At 43.2% G+C, this 19,234-nt stretch overlaps 1 protein-coding gene across 5 annotated transcripts in view; it reads left to right on the top strand.

The window, feature by feature from the left end:
- The window catches only part of LOC112451578 (RING finger protein 44-like), a 44,046-nt gene extending 25,486 nt beyond the window's left edge, over positions 1 to 18,560 (top strand). For 4 of the 5 annotated variants that reach the window (XM_025011259.1, XM_025011258.1, XM_025011260.1 and 1 more), the window contains exons 2-10: positions 7,688 to 8,294; positions 13,835 to 14,036; positions 14,150 to 14,237; positions 14,425 to 14,510; positions 15,052 to 15,651; positions 15,819 to 16,007; positions 16,365 to 16,648; positions 16,732 to 17,035; positions 17,123 to 18,560. In XM_025011259.1, the coding sequence (XP_024867027.1) occupies positions 8,005 to 8,294; positions 13,835 to 14,036; positions 14,150 to 14,237; positions 14,425 to 14,510; positions 15,052 to 15,651; positions 15,819 to 16,007; positions 16,365 to 16,648; positions 16,732 to 17,035; positions 17,123 to 17,197 (2,118 nt within the window). In that variant the 5' untranslated portion in view covers positions 7,688 to 8,004 and the 3' untranslated portion in view covers positions 17,198 to 18,560. The remainder of the gene's footprint in view (positions 1 to 7,687; positions 8,295 to 13,834; positions 14,037 to 14,149; positions 14,238 to 14,424; positions 14,511 to 15,051; positions 15,652 to 15,818; positions 16,008 to 16,364; positions 16,649 to 16,731; positions 17,036 to 17,122) is intronic. The other variant, XM_025011262.1, reaches the window with a different exon arrangement.
- Positions 18,561 to 19,234: the final 674 nt, after the last annotated feature.

Raw genomic sequence — 19,234 nt, 5'->3', positions numbered from 1 at the left:
ATGAAATACAAACTCTCTCTTGGTTAAACATTTTTTAATCCTTAATTAATGAATCAAATTTTATAGATTTAACTTCTTTAATATATCCAATATGCATTATTTTATCAGATTCAAAGTTAAAGGTTCTTGCGTTAGAGTAGTATAATATTGATGTCACTATCGGGAATAAACAATATGTTATATGATTCGCGCGACTATTCAAGTATCGATAAAAGTCGAATAAAAACACCGTGTCATATGTTACGAAAGGATTGTTCGAGAGCAAACACTATATTGCCAAAAATGATATTTTATCTCGATAGTTTTTATTGATATCTCTTTCCAATAATATTTTATTTGATGAAAAGTAAAATTTAGGAAAACAAGCGAGAGAAAGTATTGGCTTTGGACCTTTAAAATATGATCGTGGTACAGGTGTAACAGTCATTCGTTAAACGATTAGCTATTTTACCAATATCTTAGGCAATACCGCAATTATATTTTAGAAGTCTAAAGTCAATACTTTCTCTCGTTTTGCTGTACACATATACTTCTTTAATTAAAAACGGAAAGTTGCACGCGTTTGACAGAAAGTAGAAAAATTAATGCGATGAAGAAGACGTGAAATCAGTAGTCGGATCACTATCCCTCGGAGGGCAAGTTGGGTCGGTCGGGTCTCTCCTCTCTCTCTCTCTCTCTCTCTCTCTCTCTCTCTCTCACTCTCTCACTCTCTCACTCTCACTTTCTCTCTCTCACTCTCTCGCTCTCGCGCTCTCGCTCTCACGCCATGGTTCTCTCTGTTCGTCTCTCTTTCGTTCCCCATCTCCCTTCCTCTCGAGCTCTCTGAGGTGCCAGCCAGTTTCGTGATACGAAGCGCTTTGGATCGATAGAGAGTGAGCTCCTTCGAGCCCTCTCGGCCTGGCGATTCCTGGAGGATTCGGAGGGAAGCCGAAACGCTCTTGAAGAAGGGCCCCCCTGGCAACCAGGCCTCGATTTCCGACCCGGGGACCAATGACCTTTGTTCTTGTCTGGAGGGTTCGAGGACTCGAGTGGACGATGAAAGTCTCTGAGATCGACTCGACTCGACTGTCGACAGTCGAGTCGAATCGTCGTGGGCAAGGCGACGCCAGCTGTGTGTCGGAAAATCGAAAACGCAGCTGCTCGAGAAACGCGCCGCCGCTATTTCGAAGGAGTCGATGGATTTCAAGCCGATAGCATGTTACACGACCGCTACACTCGAATCCGTGCCGAAATAGTTCGAAATAGTGCGCGCGCACACACGCGGCTGTGTGCATATAGGATCGTGGGCGCGCGATGAAATATGAGAACAATATCTGAACAACAAAGAAGTATATGGTGGAGAATTACACGGCGCCGATTCGAGCGTGAATTTGGATTTTTGTCTTCCTTGGTAAAAAAAAAACATTTTTAAGATTTTTCTATGCGAATCTGTATTTACGTATCACTGAAATACGAAGGATCAAAATGATTGTAGCTTAAATAAGATATTAGCGCGGTTACTCGAAATTACATCCAAGCGAAATGACTAATTCCTACAAATATATCACGGTCTCGTCTTCGCCAGCGGTTTTCTTTCTTCCGTAAAATTGTCTCGTCGTCGCATATTTTGGTGCTATATTTTAGAAGCGGAGACGAATGATTTTCCACACTTTGAAATACTTTTTAGTGACATTTTCTAGGATATTTTACGCAATGAGCGTTTCGTATCCGACACAATGCGAAGAATCGTTAAATTTTCGGCCGGTCTGTCGCACGGCATGCGGTGTGTCTTGTCTTATCGAAATTCAGGCTGCCGCATAAAATGCGTTACCTCCGCCCTTACAGCAAACCTCGACTCGAAGACGTTAACGCATTGTCTGCTCTGCGGGTTTTTTATATTTTACTGCGTATGCGTCATAGTAGAATTTTCATCTTCATAAGCATATAATGATAAAATATTGTGTCACATGATTAAATAAGACCATATCTTCGTAGATAGTGCGTTGAAACGCCCACTTTTTACTTTACACTTTACATCGTCATTTATTTAGGCTATTCAGAATTTTGCATTATGTGACATTTATTTTTTTTTACAAGCGTTAAAAAAAATTTTCGAAAGTGAGTTGGCTGCCACTATGGCGATCAACTGAAGTCTTAAACACTAATCCGAAACGTACACGCGTGTTATAACCCAGGCCGACTCTTCTTTAACTTCGCCTCGGTGTTTTTGCTTTTGTCGCTTCTTCTCGTATCTCTCGCGAGAAGAGAGACTCACCGCTGCGCCGTCGTCGTCGTCGTCATCGTCGTCGCTACCGCGAGAGCAGCAGTTTAAAGGTAAACGGGTTTCTCTCCGCTCGCGCAGACACACCGTATACCACATCACCAGGAGGTTGGGCCTCGGCTCTCTCGCTGGCCACGCTGCGCGTATATACGTACACGCAACGTGCGCCCGGCACGAATCGCCACGCATATTGAGGCAACGGTGCCTGCCTGCCTGCCTGCCTGCCTGACTGCCTGGTTGTCTGCCTGGTTTGCGATGTCCGCTCGATGCATATCCCACGCGTTGCTTCAAAATTTCATGAGCCCGATAAAAGAAATCGGAGAATATCCTCGCGCGAGTAGTACAAACGTTATAATGAGAACTCAAGGGAGGGAAGGGAGAACTTCTCAACTTTAAGCTCGCGAAACGTGTTGTTATTGTTGGCCGAGTCGATGTTTTCATCGAGATCGCAACTTTTTTAAAAATATTTTTAGCTTTCGAGACGAAATTGTGTTCGGTTAAAAATATCCGTTCACGCATTGCGCGCTGCGAGTTTAAGAACCCTGCAAATAGGCGAAATTTCTCGGGGATTGAAGAATCTCGATGCACGTTATCGCGTCTGGAAACGTCGTAGGCCGACGAAGAGACGGACTATACTGGTCTTTATATCAGGAAGATCGATAATTCGTTCTTCTCCACAAGGTCTAAGATGATCCATAACTTTCTTTAATAATCTTTAATAATTTCTTTGTCAAATGACGAACGTGTCCGTACGCGTGATTGCCTCTTCGGAGTGCTGGCAAGTTTTTGTCTCGTGGCGACGGGACGGCGTGTCGTGAATATTCACCGCGGCGGCGTCGGAGGAAGAAACCGATTTCGCCGCGGAGACAGAAGCCGCGATTCCGCTTTTGAGCACCTCAAAACGCGCGAGAGCGTGCTTTCGAGAACGAACGTCTTGCTGCCTTACCAGTTTACATTTACAGTTGGCGGATCTTGCGAACAATCTCTCGGAATATTATTTTCATTTCTGATTTCCTCAACGAATTGAGAAACTTATTTTCACCCGCGCTGCGTTTCTCGTGTACAATTTCTGAATTTTTTTTTTTGCAGTATCTTCTGCAGTACCTAACGTAAAGCAGACTCACGTTGCATAATTCCGTAACTCCGCGTAACTCCGCGTACACTGTACCTTCATCGAGAAATAGTTCCTCGAACACGATCAATAGTCGCGACGCAACGCGAAGAGAGGCGATATTAAGAGTACAATAGTATAGAAGAGAAATGAAAGAATTCGTTATATATGTATGTATATAGTCATTGTTTGGCGATTTCAATCGCGTATCATATTTTGTCGAAAGGCATTTATCACGGAACAGGCTTTGTCTCTTTAAAGATCAAGTGCTCCGTCTCTTTTCCTCTTGGACAGGCGACTTGCTTTATCACGTTGTCAGCGACGAGCGCGAGCTAGCACGAAGGGACCCTAAAAATACACGACGAACTTACGGTTATCGTCGGGACCCACAGACATTTTTCCCTCGAACATGGGCCTGGGGCTCCGCACGAAAGCAGAGAGACGGCCCCGAGTCCAGACCCGAAAGCAACGGGGCCTGGATATTCCGGTTCACTTAATCGTTTCCTCGGACCTGTGCCGGGGATCACGGGGCGGCGATGCCGCGATGGTTCTCCGGCCCAAAAAGGCCCACAAAAAACGGCGGCGAGCCGAGAGAGGATCCTGAGAGAGATCCTCGCCACGTCGAATAACGCAAACAGAACGCCATGTACAGCTTCGTCTAAATTATCTGTCAAGGGATGATATTGTTCTGGCCGAGCTGAACGTGTCTGTATATACGCTGTTCTATGACCGTTGGATCGAATTTTGAGGTCTGCAATTTTTAGTTAAGATGAATACGGAGAAAATTTTGGAGTAGTATAAATGATAAAAATAAATGGTTTTTTTAGGGGTGTTTGAATTTAGTGGGAATATATGAGAAAATATTCTTCGTAGAGAATAAAAATTTAATTATATTGAATTATATCACGCGTGCGTATAATATTGCACACAAAATATGCGATATTTATGTCATGAAGTATTTACGATTTTTTAACTACTTACAATTTGACAAAAGTTAAAGATGAAATTAATTGAATTTTAATTAATAATAAAAAATATATATAAATTATAGACGAATAGGTCATTCTGCGATTATATCGCCGTTTCGTCACTTATTCAAACCTGAACTGTAGTTCTGACATACTGATTTTTCTGACGACGAGGTCGACCCTGAGGATTCACACACGTGAAAAACTATAGCGGTTCGAAACTAAACAAATTAAATGACGACTTTATAGAGACAAACGTCGCGCACGTATTATCAACACGTAAAGACATCGCTGTCATTTGCAGACCTTAAGCTGCCGTCGTTAAATACACTTAAACTTTTCGTTTCGTATTCACGTTCTTGGAGTACTTTGCACTTGCGGAAATTACGGGAATTAATTATGCATATGGTATTTGAACCGAACGTATTTCCGGTGGGGACTTGCTCTTATCCTTCTCGTTCTTCCCTTCTCGGTACGACGCCGCCGCTCTTCTCGCTCGCGCCATTACGTTAATCGCTAAAATGCATCCTTGTGTGTTTTTTTTTTCATTGCACGGAACTGTCCTTCTATTCTGTCCTTTTCGCTGCACGTAGCTATCTTTTTCGCTTGCGTAGATTATAGTTAACGTTTATATCACCCAAGTAGCAATAAACGTCGCTCGTAATACCTTTTACGGAACGGTGGAAACTTCCCTTCCATTTGTTTTCCCCTGCGCTTCGACCTATCGACGCGACTGTATGTATTATTTGTAAGTGTCTCTCCCTTGTTGCATTAACGATGTTGTACCTCGATTCATTATGTAAACATCGCGATCGATAAGGGAGAGGGAGCAGCGTTTTGCGTAAGTGTACGATTTTTCCTACTCTTGTTGCCTCTGTGCCGAGAACTCGTGTGTCTAAATGTGCGCCTTGCGTGCCGGCGAGCTGTTGAAAAGGAGCGCTTTATTCGGATGTTCGTTTAATTCACAGAGCCGATAATCTTTCTGTATAATTGTCGATACCCCTAACGTTTCGCAAAGAAAACCCTTGAGAAACATAAAGTCGAAGCGTGCGAGGGAATTTAGTATCGAAGCAACCTTTCGCGCTGCAACAAGCTGATTATTGCAGTAACGAACCTCGATCCTTGTTTTATTTCAGTTTTGATTCTTAACTCGATCTTAAATCTCACGAATTTAGTACTGTCTGATCAACTGGTGACCCGGTGAATAAATAAAATTCTAAAATATACTTACAGTATTGGTAATGAGTAGTAATGACGAAATGAATATTTGAATAGCATTTTAGAAATAGTATAGGTAATCAGCTATATCTATAGACAGAAGTTAAATCGTAAAATTCATTCATTGATTCGTGGCTCCATAAAGAGCAAGATTTACTGCTTCTGATTGCGCTAATCTTGTTTTATTCGATTCTATTGGTTAAGTACATTTTACATATTTGGAATATTTAGTGAAAAATTATATTTCAAGTTCACACGTGTGCGCGGCATTTTATCTATATTTGAGAAATAGCGCGATAAATTTTTAATATATCTCTGGGAAAAATATAAACCACTTTGGGGCCCACGAGATTTTAGATAATCAAATTATTTGGATAACTCTAATAAACATTTTGGTTAGTGCCCCTTAAGTGAAAAGCTCGGTGAAAAGTTATTTTTGCGTAACTGAATATCGACAGAACTAATGGAGAGAATTGACTAGTATAACTTAAAAATCTTTGAAATAGATAGAATAGCTAATTACGATTTTTAGTTACGCGTAATCATGGGCCCCAAAGTGAGTTATTTCCGTCTTTATTTTTGCCAGAGAGTACGTATACTATAAATAAAATTATCAAACCAATTCTAAAACTTTCCTCGAGATATCAAAATAACATGCCCTGCATTATTTAAAATGACAATGCGTCGCTCAAAATTCGCCTCGCGAAAAAAAAGTGCTCTGGCATGCACGAATTTCATGTCGATCTTTAGGTCCCCTTGTCTGCGCGACGTGATACAAAATTATCTATTAACAAATATTGCTATCCGTTTGTCTTTTCGACGACAGTCACGTCGTTAAAGTAGCCGTTAATCGAAGAAGGATTCGCGAGCACTATTTACGACGCGCGCGACATTTCCGGAAATTAGCGGCGTAAATATTCGTATTACGTGACTTTGCTAACGTCTCGTTCGGTTTATTGAATACAATTTACATGCAGTACGTATAGTCGCTCCTTTTCACGAGTACCTTACCATATTACGATACTCCAGTGTTGGTAAAAATATCTCGTAGCAACCAAATTGTTATATTTTTTGAATAAAATGTCTACAAGAATAATATCTGTTTGTATGTGATACTTGATCACGTAGAATCGGAATTGCTCGCGGTAATAATTTCGATCGTTACGTAATTTTAATTTTAATATCGCGTATAGAAAATGTTTTCATCTCGATATCTATCACAAAGACAATATCGACTCTCGCTTAAAGACGGTTGATCTTTATATTTAAAACGGAGATAGGAATATAATGAATTTTCATGAAACTGTTTAAACTCTCCGAGAAATGCAGATCGGGAGCAACTTTGCATTTAGATATACGAGTGCGGTCACTAGGAAGTGCGCGCGATATCGCATATGAGATATACATATTTTAACAACACTGGCCGGCCGCGACGCGATGCGAGCTAAGGACGAGCGTGAGAAAAGACTGAGGAGAAGACGATTAGCAGAGACGATTAAAGTAATGTTTAACGCGACGAAAAGGGTCATTCTCGAATTACGAGCGTAGCACATATAAAACGTCGAGGAACGCATCCGATTTGGTTGTCAGTCGGTCGCACAAGTCGTTTACTTTGACGATCGGTATTTTGAATCGTTTTTAGTTGAAACGTATACCTATACCCGATAACGCTTTCAGATAACCGCGACTTATCGCGAGACATTTTTCTCTCCGCGACGTATATTTCTTTCTGGCTGGATTGATTATTCGACGCGGATATTTAAAATCGTTATCGCGATGCCTTGGCGAGTAATACGATTTAACTCTCGTTGAAATCAGGAGGTAAAACGCAAAGGGGATCTCGTTTCGATTCCAGTCGAGCAGGAATCGTCGGCTCTCTTCAGGAAATAAACACGATACGATCGAACGAGTTTCCATGGCGAAAAATATCGAGGTATCGCGGGGCGCGATATCGGCTATACCGGTCAGCTCGGACGTTCCCTTGACGCGTACGTCTCGCGTTACGAAATGTCAATGCCGGGGGGAGGGGTTAGAGAGACAGAGAGAGAAAGGAGAGAGAGAGAGAGATCTCTGTCCCATCTTCGTTCGAGATCCTCCCCGACCGAGGTAACATTTAAATACCCTCGCCAGGTTCTTCTCGGTGCACGTCGATCGGTGGTTCAGCCAAGTGATCTTGTGAGAGAAGTGAGAAGACAGCCTGGCTGGCTGCGCCCAGCGTCGCGCGCGCACACCGAGAAGGAACCTCCTTGTGTCAAGCTTGAGGACGACGACGACGACGACGACGGCGGCAACGGCAACGGCAAGGAGGGTGAGAAGGAGAAGGAGGAGGAAGGGGAATACCGCCGGACGAGAGAGCAAGTGACAAAAAGGACAGGGTGAGGCGAGGAGTAAGAGGGAGAGTAAGAGAGAGACAGACACGGGCGAGAGTAAAGAAGGACAGACGGAGGATGAATGGCCCCGGGAGTCATCAGCACCGCAGCTTGGGCATGCAGGGACGTTACAGAGCCGTGGTGGCCAATGGCGCCCCATCGGGGCCGCACGCGCGCACCCCCGCGTCGTCTCATCCCCGCAATGGTGGTTGGCACCCCCACGGTCTGCACCAGCACCAGCAGCAGCAGCAGCACCAGCCTCAGCAGCAACAGCAGCAGCAGCAGCAACAGCAGCAGCAGCAGCAGCAATTCGCCGCCGGCAGCAAGGAATACCCGTACCGGCAGTGCCCGCCACGATATCACAATGGGTATATTAACGAACTCCGCGCAATTGCGACCGTCGTGAATATAACGCGAATTTTCGCGGGCGGGCGTGTTCGACAGGGACTCGGGCGACGATACCGTGACGAGAATATTTCTGTAGAGTTGTCGGTAAATCTAATTTTTTTTCTCGCGGAGACACTTCTGTTGTATCGAAACGCTTTGTGACGATGGAGTAATACTTCCTTTGACGTGTCTTTTTTCAAGTCTCATTCCCACGTATGTCGATATTTTTTACACTTCGATCGGATTCGTTTAATCTCATTAGAAAAGGAACGATAACGTTTTTTACTCAAGGAAACATACGACAAACTTTATTTTTCTAATGTAATATGCGTGTGATTCATGGTAAGATCGTTCCGCGATGACGAAGAACGTACGCATCTCATTAGAAAAATATGTAGGATGTACCGGAGGCGGGGTCAGATTTGTACCATATATTAGCGATTCTCAAACCGTCTCGAATGAGAGAGCTATAACGGGACAGAAGATACGGCACTTCCGCTTTGATAGAAATTTTGTTTTGCTTCACTTAAAAAATTTACCTTCAAAAATACGATTTATCACGGAAAATACATGCAAACATGCATCGGTAAATTTATAAAACATATTGGTAAATTGATCATTTCGGCATTAATAAGTTTTTTTTTTAACAGATGTTTGCTAAACTTTCTTTAGAAAACTTGATCTCCAGAAGTTGAATAAAAGTTCATCCGTTAATCCGTTCGACATTAAATGAAGAAGGAGAACTTAGTAATTTTATGTGTACTTCAGAAGTTTATCTCGCGAAGGTAAATTATAAATTGCGCTGGTAATTGAAAGTCTCCTTCGTATATTTTGATATTTTTTTATAGCGGAAAGTCATTACGCGTTACGTAAACGGAAGACATTCTCCGAACGATGGCGAATAAGACGAATTTGGGACGCCCTGTACAATTTTCACGGACTTTCTACCAACTGTAGAAAGTCCGAAGTAAATAGAATTCCGTTTATTCAACGCCTGGAAAACGCTCTCGATCTCTATCGAGATTGGCTCAAAAGTCGACACGCGTTTCATTACGGGATGGATCGAGCTTTTTTTTCTTCTTTTTTTCCCGCGCGGCGAAAATTCTCGTGCCATGCTCCCATTATTCACCATGCATTTGTGCACGAACTTGGTGCATGGCTTAGCGAAAGTGCGAGATACACACATGCATACACATATATGTACACGTATATTATATATTACATACATTTTATATAATATGTACGTTATATATTGTATAAAAATATATAAATACACATAATATGTAAAATGTATATTTCTAATGAGAGATTTATACATAAAATCAATTTTGTAATTAAAACCCGACTAAGCATCGCATTCAGGCTAGGCCGAGAGAGACCACGGTGTTCGCGTGTATTTAATTTTCAGAGGGGCCGACGTTGAAGAGTCGACGATTCTCTCTAATCAACGATAATCAACGGGCCCGCCGCGATGACGTGCCCGCGAGACGCGCTTTATTTCCGCGCTCTCGCACTTCGAAACCCTTTTTCACCGGCTCGCCCGCGCGGCGCCTATGTATTTCTCGTTTATCTGCCTACCTTAATTTAAATCAGTTTATCGATTTTTCTTCTCTCTCTTTTTCTCCATGTGCCCGACAGTGCGCACTTTCGTTCTATGCATGTGTGTGTGTGTGTGGCATCGCTGAATTCATTAGATACGACTATTATACTCTTGCCGCATGCGTGTAGATCTCACAACCTTACAGACTTACGAACGTTCAATTAGGATCTCCCGTATAGGGCGTCCCGATCTCTGCCTTTGATCTTAATGACAGAATTTGGAGACGATAGTAAATCCTTGGAGAATATTTCCGAGCGAAGCCGTAATAAAGTAATTTTTTAATGCAGTGTAAAGCCAAAATTGACCTTCGGATTGAAAATCTGATAATGAAAGTTTGCATGGAAATTTAAACAGTCTTTCTATTTGTTTGCACTTACATATTTTACAGCGTTTAATTCGAAAATAAGATATGAGCGTCTCGACTCGATTTTATTTAAGGGAAATTCGATTTCAATAAAATCGATAACTGTGTCGTTAAAATTATATAAAAGCGAAAATTTTTGTATATTTTATGTATATACACGCGGACTATTGTTAGATAATCGGTAACTTTTACTAAGTACTGTTGCCTGTTAAAAAAACCTAAAAAAAGCTTGAAAATATTTTTCAAGTACGTTGATTTTGATGAGATATCTAAGGAAGGTAATTAAAGATGTTTTTGATTCTGATAGAATTATCGATGCAACTGTATAATGTATTCGCATCCTCTTGCAAGTAATTGGTTCATCGTCGGCGACTATTGTTTCGCAAACAAAAACCTATAGAATCAACGCTGGAAATTTTACTTTTAACGAAATTTTTCGCTGCTCACATATGTAATCATTCGGAGAAAGTACAGTAGGTCAGTGACATTCTGCATGTTAAAGACTGCAAGTTGCATGCAAAAAGACATTGAAAAAGTGCTGGCTCATGCGTTCGATTTGAATCACTATCAAGCCTTGCCTATATATAAATTCATGTTGCAAACACGTAATGTATACTTAATCACTTCACGATTGCACGATTTTGAGAGGCGCAACTCTTTCTGTCTGTCGAAATATTACACCAGTAAAAGTATAGAGTAAAAATTGTTAATATACCTATGGAAAAAAAACAAAAAAAAAAACATTAGCTGACATATAGCATATAACATTAGTTGACATATAGCATATAACATTAGCTAACACTTTATTTGTATCTCTATTTATATTTCGTCGAGGGATGAAATTCTCTAATAAAATTCAACGTTGCGTATAAATAATTCGGTTAATTAACTGACAACATAAATTTTATTTTCCGGAACGTATCCCTTGAGAAGACGTTACATTAAAATCACACTTTTAACAGATTTTAATTCGTGGTTTAATTAGCACAACAAGTAACGCATGTCTCGCAGCGGTTTATCATTTCTCCTCGACTAGACGGTTCTGACGGTCCATTCTCGCGGTCGTACTTCAAACTAGTGTAATCTCCGCACCGTCTTATACGATCGGGGCTATTGACGCATGACATCGACATCTTTGAAAGCCATTTAGCTCCGCCAATTGACTCTAATATCCGTCGAGACCGAACGGTTTTACTACGCGCGCGCCCCGCTTTTAACATTTTACTTTCCTCGACTTTTTCCACGCCATGTTTATATGTTACGCCCGGTTATCTCGTTCAGCATGCTCGCGCATATTTATCAGTTTCGTGCAAGTGTACACTTATGTATAGATTTTTTTCCCTCTCTCTCACGACCGCGAGGCATCTCGATTCCTTCTGTCGAGTCTCGCGAATGTCGACGCGTGACGACTAAAAGTAAAAAAAAAAAAGGAGGCAAGAGAACGCGATAGATTCCCGACAAAAATGCTCTCTTTCACGGGGAAATCGGAGGAAAAATCAGTCGAGTGCCATATAATGCGACGAATTAAATACAAATACATAAAATAAATCGCGAGTACAATATGCAACATTGATGTCAAGCCGTACGAACGCACGCGGACGAAATTATGTAAATAGCATTACGTTACATCATGTACTACATACGAGAGTGTAGTGTGACTATTTTACCCAACGTCACGTCGTGCATTATGTAACGTTACAGTTCGGCTTCCATTGACACGTATGTATATTCTTTATGACGCCCGCTCGGCAAAAGTATATAACCAGTCCGATTGTGCGACGATAAATAAATCCGCGGCGAATAAAAATAAATAAATCGTCCGGCGCACAACCAGCTTGCCGAATCGTTAACTATTACGGCCAATTTATTCGAACCTGCTTGTAGGTCAGGCAAATACATAGAGAGAGAGAGAGAGCCGTGTCCCCGCCGCGATCGGACGTCCTTTCGGCCGGCGGATTTGTCGCGGATTCGGCTGTCGCTTTTCCGTTTAACCGAAAATTGAAGATGGATATAGCGCCGATGAATGTCAGCGACAAAATTATCGCGGCGCTCTCGAATCTTTAATACGGGCGAGCGCTTCTAATTTCGGCCGTAATAAAATGTCACGGTGCAAAGGCCTCTCGCGCTCGCGACTTATTTATCAGCAAAACCCCGAAAGTATCGCCTCGTGCGATTTATCGACGATATTTTCGCCTCGCGAACACAACGCCGGTCTTCCTCTTGTCCGTTCTTGTTTACGACGCGCGTCGTCGCCGCGGACGTCGCTATCGTTTCAATTCTGATGACTGCGACTTTCATAAAAGCGCTCGCGAGAGGAGAGGCTTGATGCTTAATCGCGAACCGCTCGAGCCTGAGCCTGAGCCTGAATCCGCGACGTTGCAAATCATTTCGGGAGCCGAGCGAATGATCGTATGGAACCCTAAACTCGTCTGCCTGCCGAAATCGCGAGTCGCGGGACGTGGAGGAAGAAATCGAGATGATTCTTGACGATGTGGAGAGATTTTCGATCGGGTCGAAAAACCGGGTCTTCGCCCGGAAATAAGATTTCGCCCGCGGATCTGGCGCGCGCACCGGCGAGACCTTGCGCACGCCAGCGAGTCGAGCGAGACTAAAATTAATTAGACACGTCGAAATAGATCACGCTTCGCGTCCACGCGGATCAATACGCTCTCGCGCGCGGAAGTGCGAGAGCGAGGAGTCGCGGGGATTAACACGGGTCGGCTCTCTTTCAAATTTGCATAACGTCGAATTCCCGTCACTTCCTTCATTTAAACGTCGAATTAAATCGCAGTATTTTCGTGTCCGCAGCGACGAGCGCGAGCGAACGCTTGAAATTTGAAGGAACCGTTCTCTCCCTGCTGCGCGCATATACGATTCCGTTATCGATTCGCTAAAGAAGAAGAGATCCGCCGTTCTCGCCGGGAAATTTTTGCCGAGGAAGGGCAGATCCCCTATCCAGCTTTTTTTTCCCACGCAGAAAAAAAGAAGCGTTAAATCAAAATTAACGTAGCAATCTATAATCTTTTGATAAGAATTTCAACTCTTTATTTCAACTTTTTTTTTATCGAACTATAGTTTATATATCAATGAATTTATTTAAACACATTCAAGGAGGTTGGAGGTTTCTTCGTTTCACGCAATATATATAATCTTATTTCAAGATTGTTGCGTATATACGAGTATATAAGTCCTTGATTTAACACTTATATTTTTTCTGCACGGAAAAAATAAGCTGGATAGGAAACTGCTGTTCCTTTTTTTTCTATGTGCACGCAGAGAACTCCTCCGCGGGATCGTTGCGCGGAGGCAGGGAAATTCGCGTTGGCCGAGATCCTCGTTCCGCGGCCGCGTACGTGACTCATCTCGTTACGAGAGTGCGGCCGGTATATCGGCGCTTATAACCGAGTTTATCGCTCGGCGGAGAACGGCGTATCTCGCGAGGGATTTACTACGTATTTTCCGTTCGCGTTTTCCATGCGCCACCGTGTACGCGAATCTCTCTTCCCCCCTGCGCGTATCTCGGCAACCCGCTCATATTTTCTCTTCTGTATATGCAGGGATTGCCCCGGGGTCGGCACGTCCTCCGGACCGACTGGCAAGGAGGTTTCCTATCACGGGAACGTGGGTGGAAGCAGCGTGGGATATAAGCCCCCACCGCAGCACAGCCCACAGACGAGGGGCCCGTCGCCGCACTTCCCCCAGGAACCGGTAGGCCCGCCGGCCAACTCCCCGCCGTTGCACATCAATATATGCGGACAGGTGAACGCCTCTTCCTTGGTCCCCTTTTCTCTCTCTTTTTCTCTCTCTCTCTCTCTCTCTCTCTCTCCTTTTCGAGGAGATCGCCTAATTGTAATGACCGTTTGTGATTTCAGGAAAATACCATGCGCGGTCCTATACTGAACATAAGTCCCGGCCTTGGAGCCAGCGGAGTAGACATGGAGTACCGCAGGAACTCTCAAGGTACCCGAAGTTCCATCCTCCGTTCGTTTATCCGCAACGGAAGTTCGTTATCCCGAGCCTGCGTGCAATTTTTGTCTTCTTTTTCTTTCGCATCGCGTCGATTTAATTTGGCTAAAGTGATCCTTAGAGATAGAGAGTCTTTCGTGATCCGATGTCGCGGGAAAGTTACGTAAATCTCTGCTTTCAGCCACGAACCAGCTACCTCTAAGCCCTGTGCAGATCCAACCATCGCCGCCTTACTACAGGCAGCCTAGTCAGGACGATGGTAGAAAAGTGAGTGGCTGTTTTGCTTTGCGCTATGACGACAGTTGAAATGACATGACTCGGTGTCAATAATTTGTATTTTCCATTGAATAATTCGAGAGAAACGAGCTCGTCGTGATCGCGGTTGACGACAGAATTCACGAACTGAACTCCCTGATTCGCGATTAAATGAATTGTACGTTGTACTCAATAATTACCGACAAGCTAAAAATAAGCTTCTGAATCTTTCTAACAATCTACAGTATTTTTCTTTTCTTTGATAAAAGAACCATGTGTCTTCCTATCCTCAGCGAAAACACTGTCCTGATGTCGTAAATTTGGTTTTATAACGAGCTTACGTATACGCGATGTTTACTTAATGTCCAAGTGTGACATCTCGATTATTTCACTAATTAAAACAAGCCCTTTATCAAGTCACTAATTACTACAACCTTTTTGATATTCTGCTGACAAACTGAGAGCTCTTCTTCAAACGCCACATTTACTCGGAGCGGAAGTGAGTAAGAGAGAACAAACGATATAGACAATATACAACGTGATGTTTTTCCAGAGCGAGTCGCCGTCGAGGAAGCGTCGCCGAATATCTCGCAACGGCGCCGTGTCTGGAATAGAGGTCCGAGAGACGACGCCGCCAGCGCCGACGCCACCCTTGCACACACCACCGCCTTGGGAATTTGGGGGCGCGCCACAACGGCGCTCGCCCCGCAATCACATATCCACTCGCGGCATTTCGACGGTCAGGAATCAGCGTTATCAACGATACGCGGATACGTTCGGGCTCTCCTATCCGTTCCTAGGTCACAGTCCCCATCAGAGCATCCACAATTCCCATCACGGCCTTCACAATTCGCATCACAACATTCATGGCTCCCACCCTCACGGTCTACACAACTCCCACCACAACATCCATAACGCACATCAGGCGCATCCCCATCCGCATCCCGCGGCCAGTGGTACGGGACACCATCCTGCGCAGGGGGCAAACGCGCCCGTGGTCGTCGACGTTGGTCAAGTCGGCGTGTCCGGCCTAGGAGTCGCCGTTAGTGGAGAGCCGCTGTGGCATCCGCAGGCGCCTGGCTACAGGATTCCGTGTCAGCTTCACAGTCTCTACTCACCTCATGGAACGCACCCGTTCGGACATTCGTGCCAGGTAGGTCGGCAACAAGTTCCGTCCATTGCGAATAATTGTTTTATTTTTTTACCGGGTAAACAAATCGGCCCTTATCGAACTGCATTTCGTCATATCTCTTAATTAGGGTATTTTTATTAGATAAATTTTGTAATTTACTACATACACTCTGTCTATTCGCATAACAGGTAACGCATCATCACAGTCATTATTCCGCTGCTCATCCAACGCATCCGAGTCACGGAATAGTCGGTTCTTTGGTGGGTGCTGCTCCCAGAGGATACGCGCCACCAGCCGGTGGTGTTGCAGGTCTGCACACCGCGGGTCCACCGCCCGTCCACACCGATTACACCGCGCATCATCAATTGTCTCAGCAGGTGAATTTGGAAAAACATCCTAGGACGGTTGTCCGATTTTATATTTAAGATTGTTCTAAGTCTGGTTTTGGATGGTCTAGATGATCCACTCAATGAAATAACTATACAACATTTTGAGATTGTCCTTCGAACAATCTTAAATATAAGATCGGACTGAGAATACCGCTTTGTTATGGATTGTTATAGAGGATTCATTCTGCATACATTGTTCAATTTCTAAAGAATAAGTGACTAAATGACTAAATGTCATTAGTTTGAATCTTTACATACGTCGAACATTAAACGTCATAGTCCTTCGTTAGACTACGATATTTTAGCGCAACTGCTAACGTTCTTTTTTCACGTTTGCGTTTCTAGAGAGAAGTTGAGCTCGAACTGATAGAGTCCCATCATCACCACAGAGTGGGTGCCACGGCTGGTGCACCATTGCCGTTACCACACTCATATTCCCCGCCGGCTCTTACGCAGGTGACGACACCGCCGCCCATATTCCTGTCGGAGACGCGAAACAGTCAATTGGAGATTGTACAGAACAGAAACCGACGGTTAACGTCCAACGTCCTACGACGACCAAGATTCAACAGATGGAGGAACGCGACTCAGTTACCCATGGCTTATCCGGGATATTTACTACACTTCCTGTACGTATAGCTTGCGCGTATCATTATAATTCCAAGGCGCGCGAAATGCTTGTTTTAATCTACACGCGATATTTTGCTTTTAGTGCAATGTTCAGCAATCCACCGCTGTCCCCCTACAATCAGGCCGAACTGTCCTCGCCCGACTCGGTCACGGAGAACTACGAGGCATTGCTGTCCTTGGCCGAAAGACTGGGCGAGGCTAAGCCGCGGGGCTTGACTCGCGCGGAAGTCGAGCAGCTGCCCTCATACAAATTCAACGCGGAGACACACCAGGGCGATCAGACCAACTGCGTCGTGTGTATGTGCGACTTCGAGGCCCTCCAATCTCTACGTGTTCTACCGTGCTCTCACGAATTTCATTCTAAGTGCATCGACAAGTGGCTTAAGGTGAGTCACCAAACGTACTCCCCTTCCATCTCAACTTAATCGAGATTACATCCCAATTACATTCTGCAAACGAATTTGTTTTCACAGTCTAACCGAACGTGTCCAATATGTCGCGGCGACGCTGGCGAGTATTTCGGAAATAGCAGCAGCAGTTCTGACTGACGCCAAGCCGGCGATGTACACTAGCGCGAAACGCCGCAGCCATCGAGAACATTACTACTGCGCGTTACGGGAATGCCGATCGTTGCGTTGCTATTTCACGTGAATCCGTGTCGTTGAACACCCGCGTCATCTTGGCTGAGATACTCCGTTGATGCAAGATGTTTACAGTCGGTGGTCAAGAATCATCTTTCCGTTGAAAATAACGACGCTGAAACTGGCCGAATGCAAGTGATGGGAAGAATAGCTGTGAATGTACGACCTCATTGTACCTGAGTGTCACGGCGTAAGCGGAGGATATCAAGCTTGAAGAACGGTCCAGCGTCTTACCGTCTTACGTTTTGAGAGGAATAGCGAGACGCAATAAAAGCAATTTAGCAAAACGACGAAATAGTCCAAGAGATTCAACGTTCCGTTAGGTTACGGCGCATTTCCTATCAAAAAGAAAGAACAAGTCGAAGTCGGATATTTACTTGGTTCTCGTTTATAATGCTTCAATTAATGTTTTAACGCTCATTAATTATTTGTTAATTGCTACTCTGCATTATCGAATTTATGTACATAAAATAGTATACGCAGACATCGCAACTTTCCATTAACGTTCCATTTTTTTTTAAATAGTTTGTCTTTCAATCCAGTAATTGTATATATTTGCGTAAACACCCTTATACATATACGTGTGCGCGTACAAAACCAGTGTTAGTTTTGTTTGGACTTAACCAAAATGTAGAACAAATTCTTTTGCAATAAAAAAAGTGTATATCGTCAGGTAAGGGAAAAAATTATAACTTCCTACTGTTATAGGCTCTTGTGTCTTTGTAGTATATATACATATATATAGACCAGCTAATTATTTTATTATATTATAGAAATGTATGTAAGTAAAATTAAAATTAGTTGGCACCTTAAGTGCCGGTAGGTAGAAATTGTTGGATTATTGCACCAGATGCCACGTAACTATTTTATAAAATATCTGTAGGTCCGTGTTTAATCCGAAATTCATTTATTCTTCTCTCTTGCGGCAATTTATCATGATTATTTTTTACCTAAGTGTGCTCTAACGTGTGATGGTTACGATTATTACGCTGTGCACTTTGTGAAGTCTGATTTAAAGTGATCTACATCCAAAACGAACGCGTGAATTTCAGAGAGGAAGGATTTTGCTTTTAAACCGCGAGAGAGACAATCTGGCGTATAAATGGTCAAATGCATCCAAAAAAGAAAGGGGGAAAAATGGAAAAAATGTAACGTAAGGATATTGCTTCTGTTTCCTGCGTATCTACCTCTAATAGAAAGAAAACGAGACGATTCATATTTTTTTATATACACATCTCATAAACAATAAACATACCTATGATAAGTGAATGGGAGAGCGACCGGCTAGGAAACGAGGTCTAGATATTTCGACACATTCGAAGAACGACAAATAAGTCTAACGATTGTAGAATGAATTTCTGGGAATAACCAAACCCCGAAATACGAAATACGAAATGCGAAATATAATCTCGCAATTGACAAATTTGCCTAAGAGACAGGTTAAATTTTTCAATTGGAATTGAAAATTACGTTCCGCGGTGTACATTCGTGGAATGCGGTTGCAGCGTAGATCGGATTTTGCCACGAACAAGTTGCGCGCTTTTAGTTGATTATATAACGCTTCCTTATTTACATATACTTCTACACCAGTGTCGGAGGATCGACGAGATTTGTTTATTAGTCTTGTTATTTTTAAGATGTTCAATATACATTGTTAGATAGCGTATGTTATTATTGGCAAGGTATGAATTGTTGAAAGTAGTTTATGTTTCAAAATTAATAAAATTGAGAAGGATACGACATATGCATGTCGTTTTCGGCAGAATTATTGGCGTTTACATTATTATTTTTTTCTCTCGAATATGCTCCTTTCTAACGAGCAGACACTTCCGTTCCAATTTCTCACGATAATCAAAGAGAGAAGTTCGAATATGCGCTCGCTGTGAAGACTCAATAGTCATTTCCGGATATAGAACTTGCGAAAATTTAAAATGTGGCTCACTG

This window comes from Temnothorax curvispinosus, unplaced genomic scaffold, assembly GCF_003070985.1.
Source record: "Temnothorax curvispinosus isolate PA1 unplaced genomic scaffold, ASM307098v1 QBEX01002391.1, whole genome shotgun sequence".
NCBI classification, from domain to species: domain Eukaryota; kingdom Metazoa; phylum Arthropoda; class Insecta; order Hymenoptera; family Formicidae; genus Temnothorax; species Temnothorax curvispinosus.
Note: the sequence above shows the minus strand (reverse complement) of the source record. Positions and strands in the feature narration are given on the sequence as shown.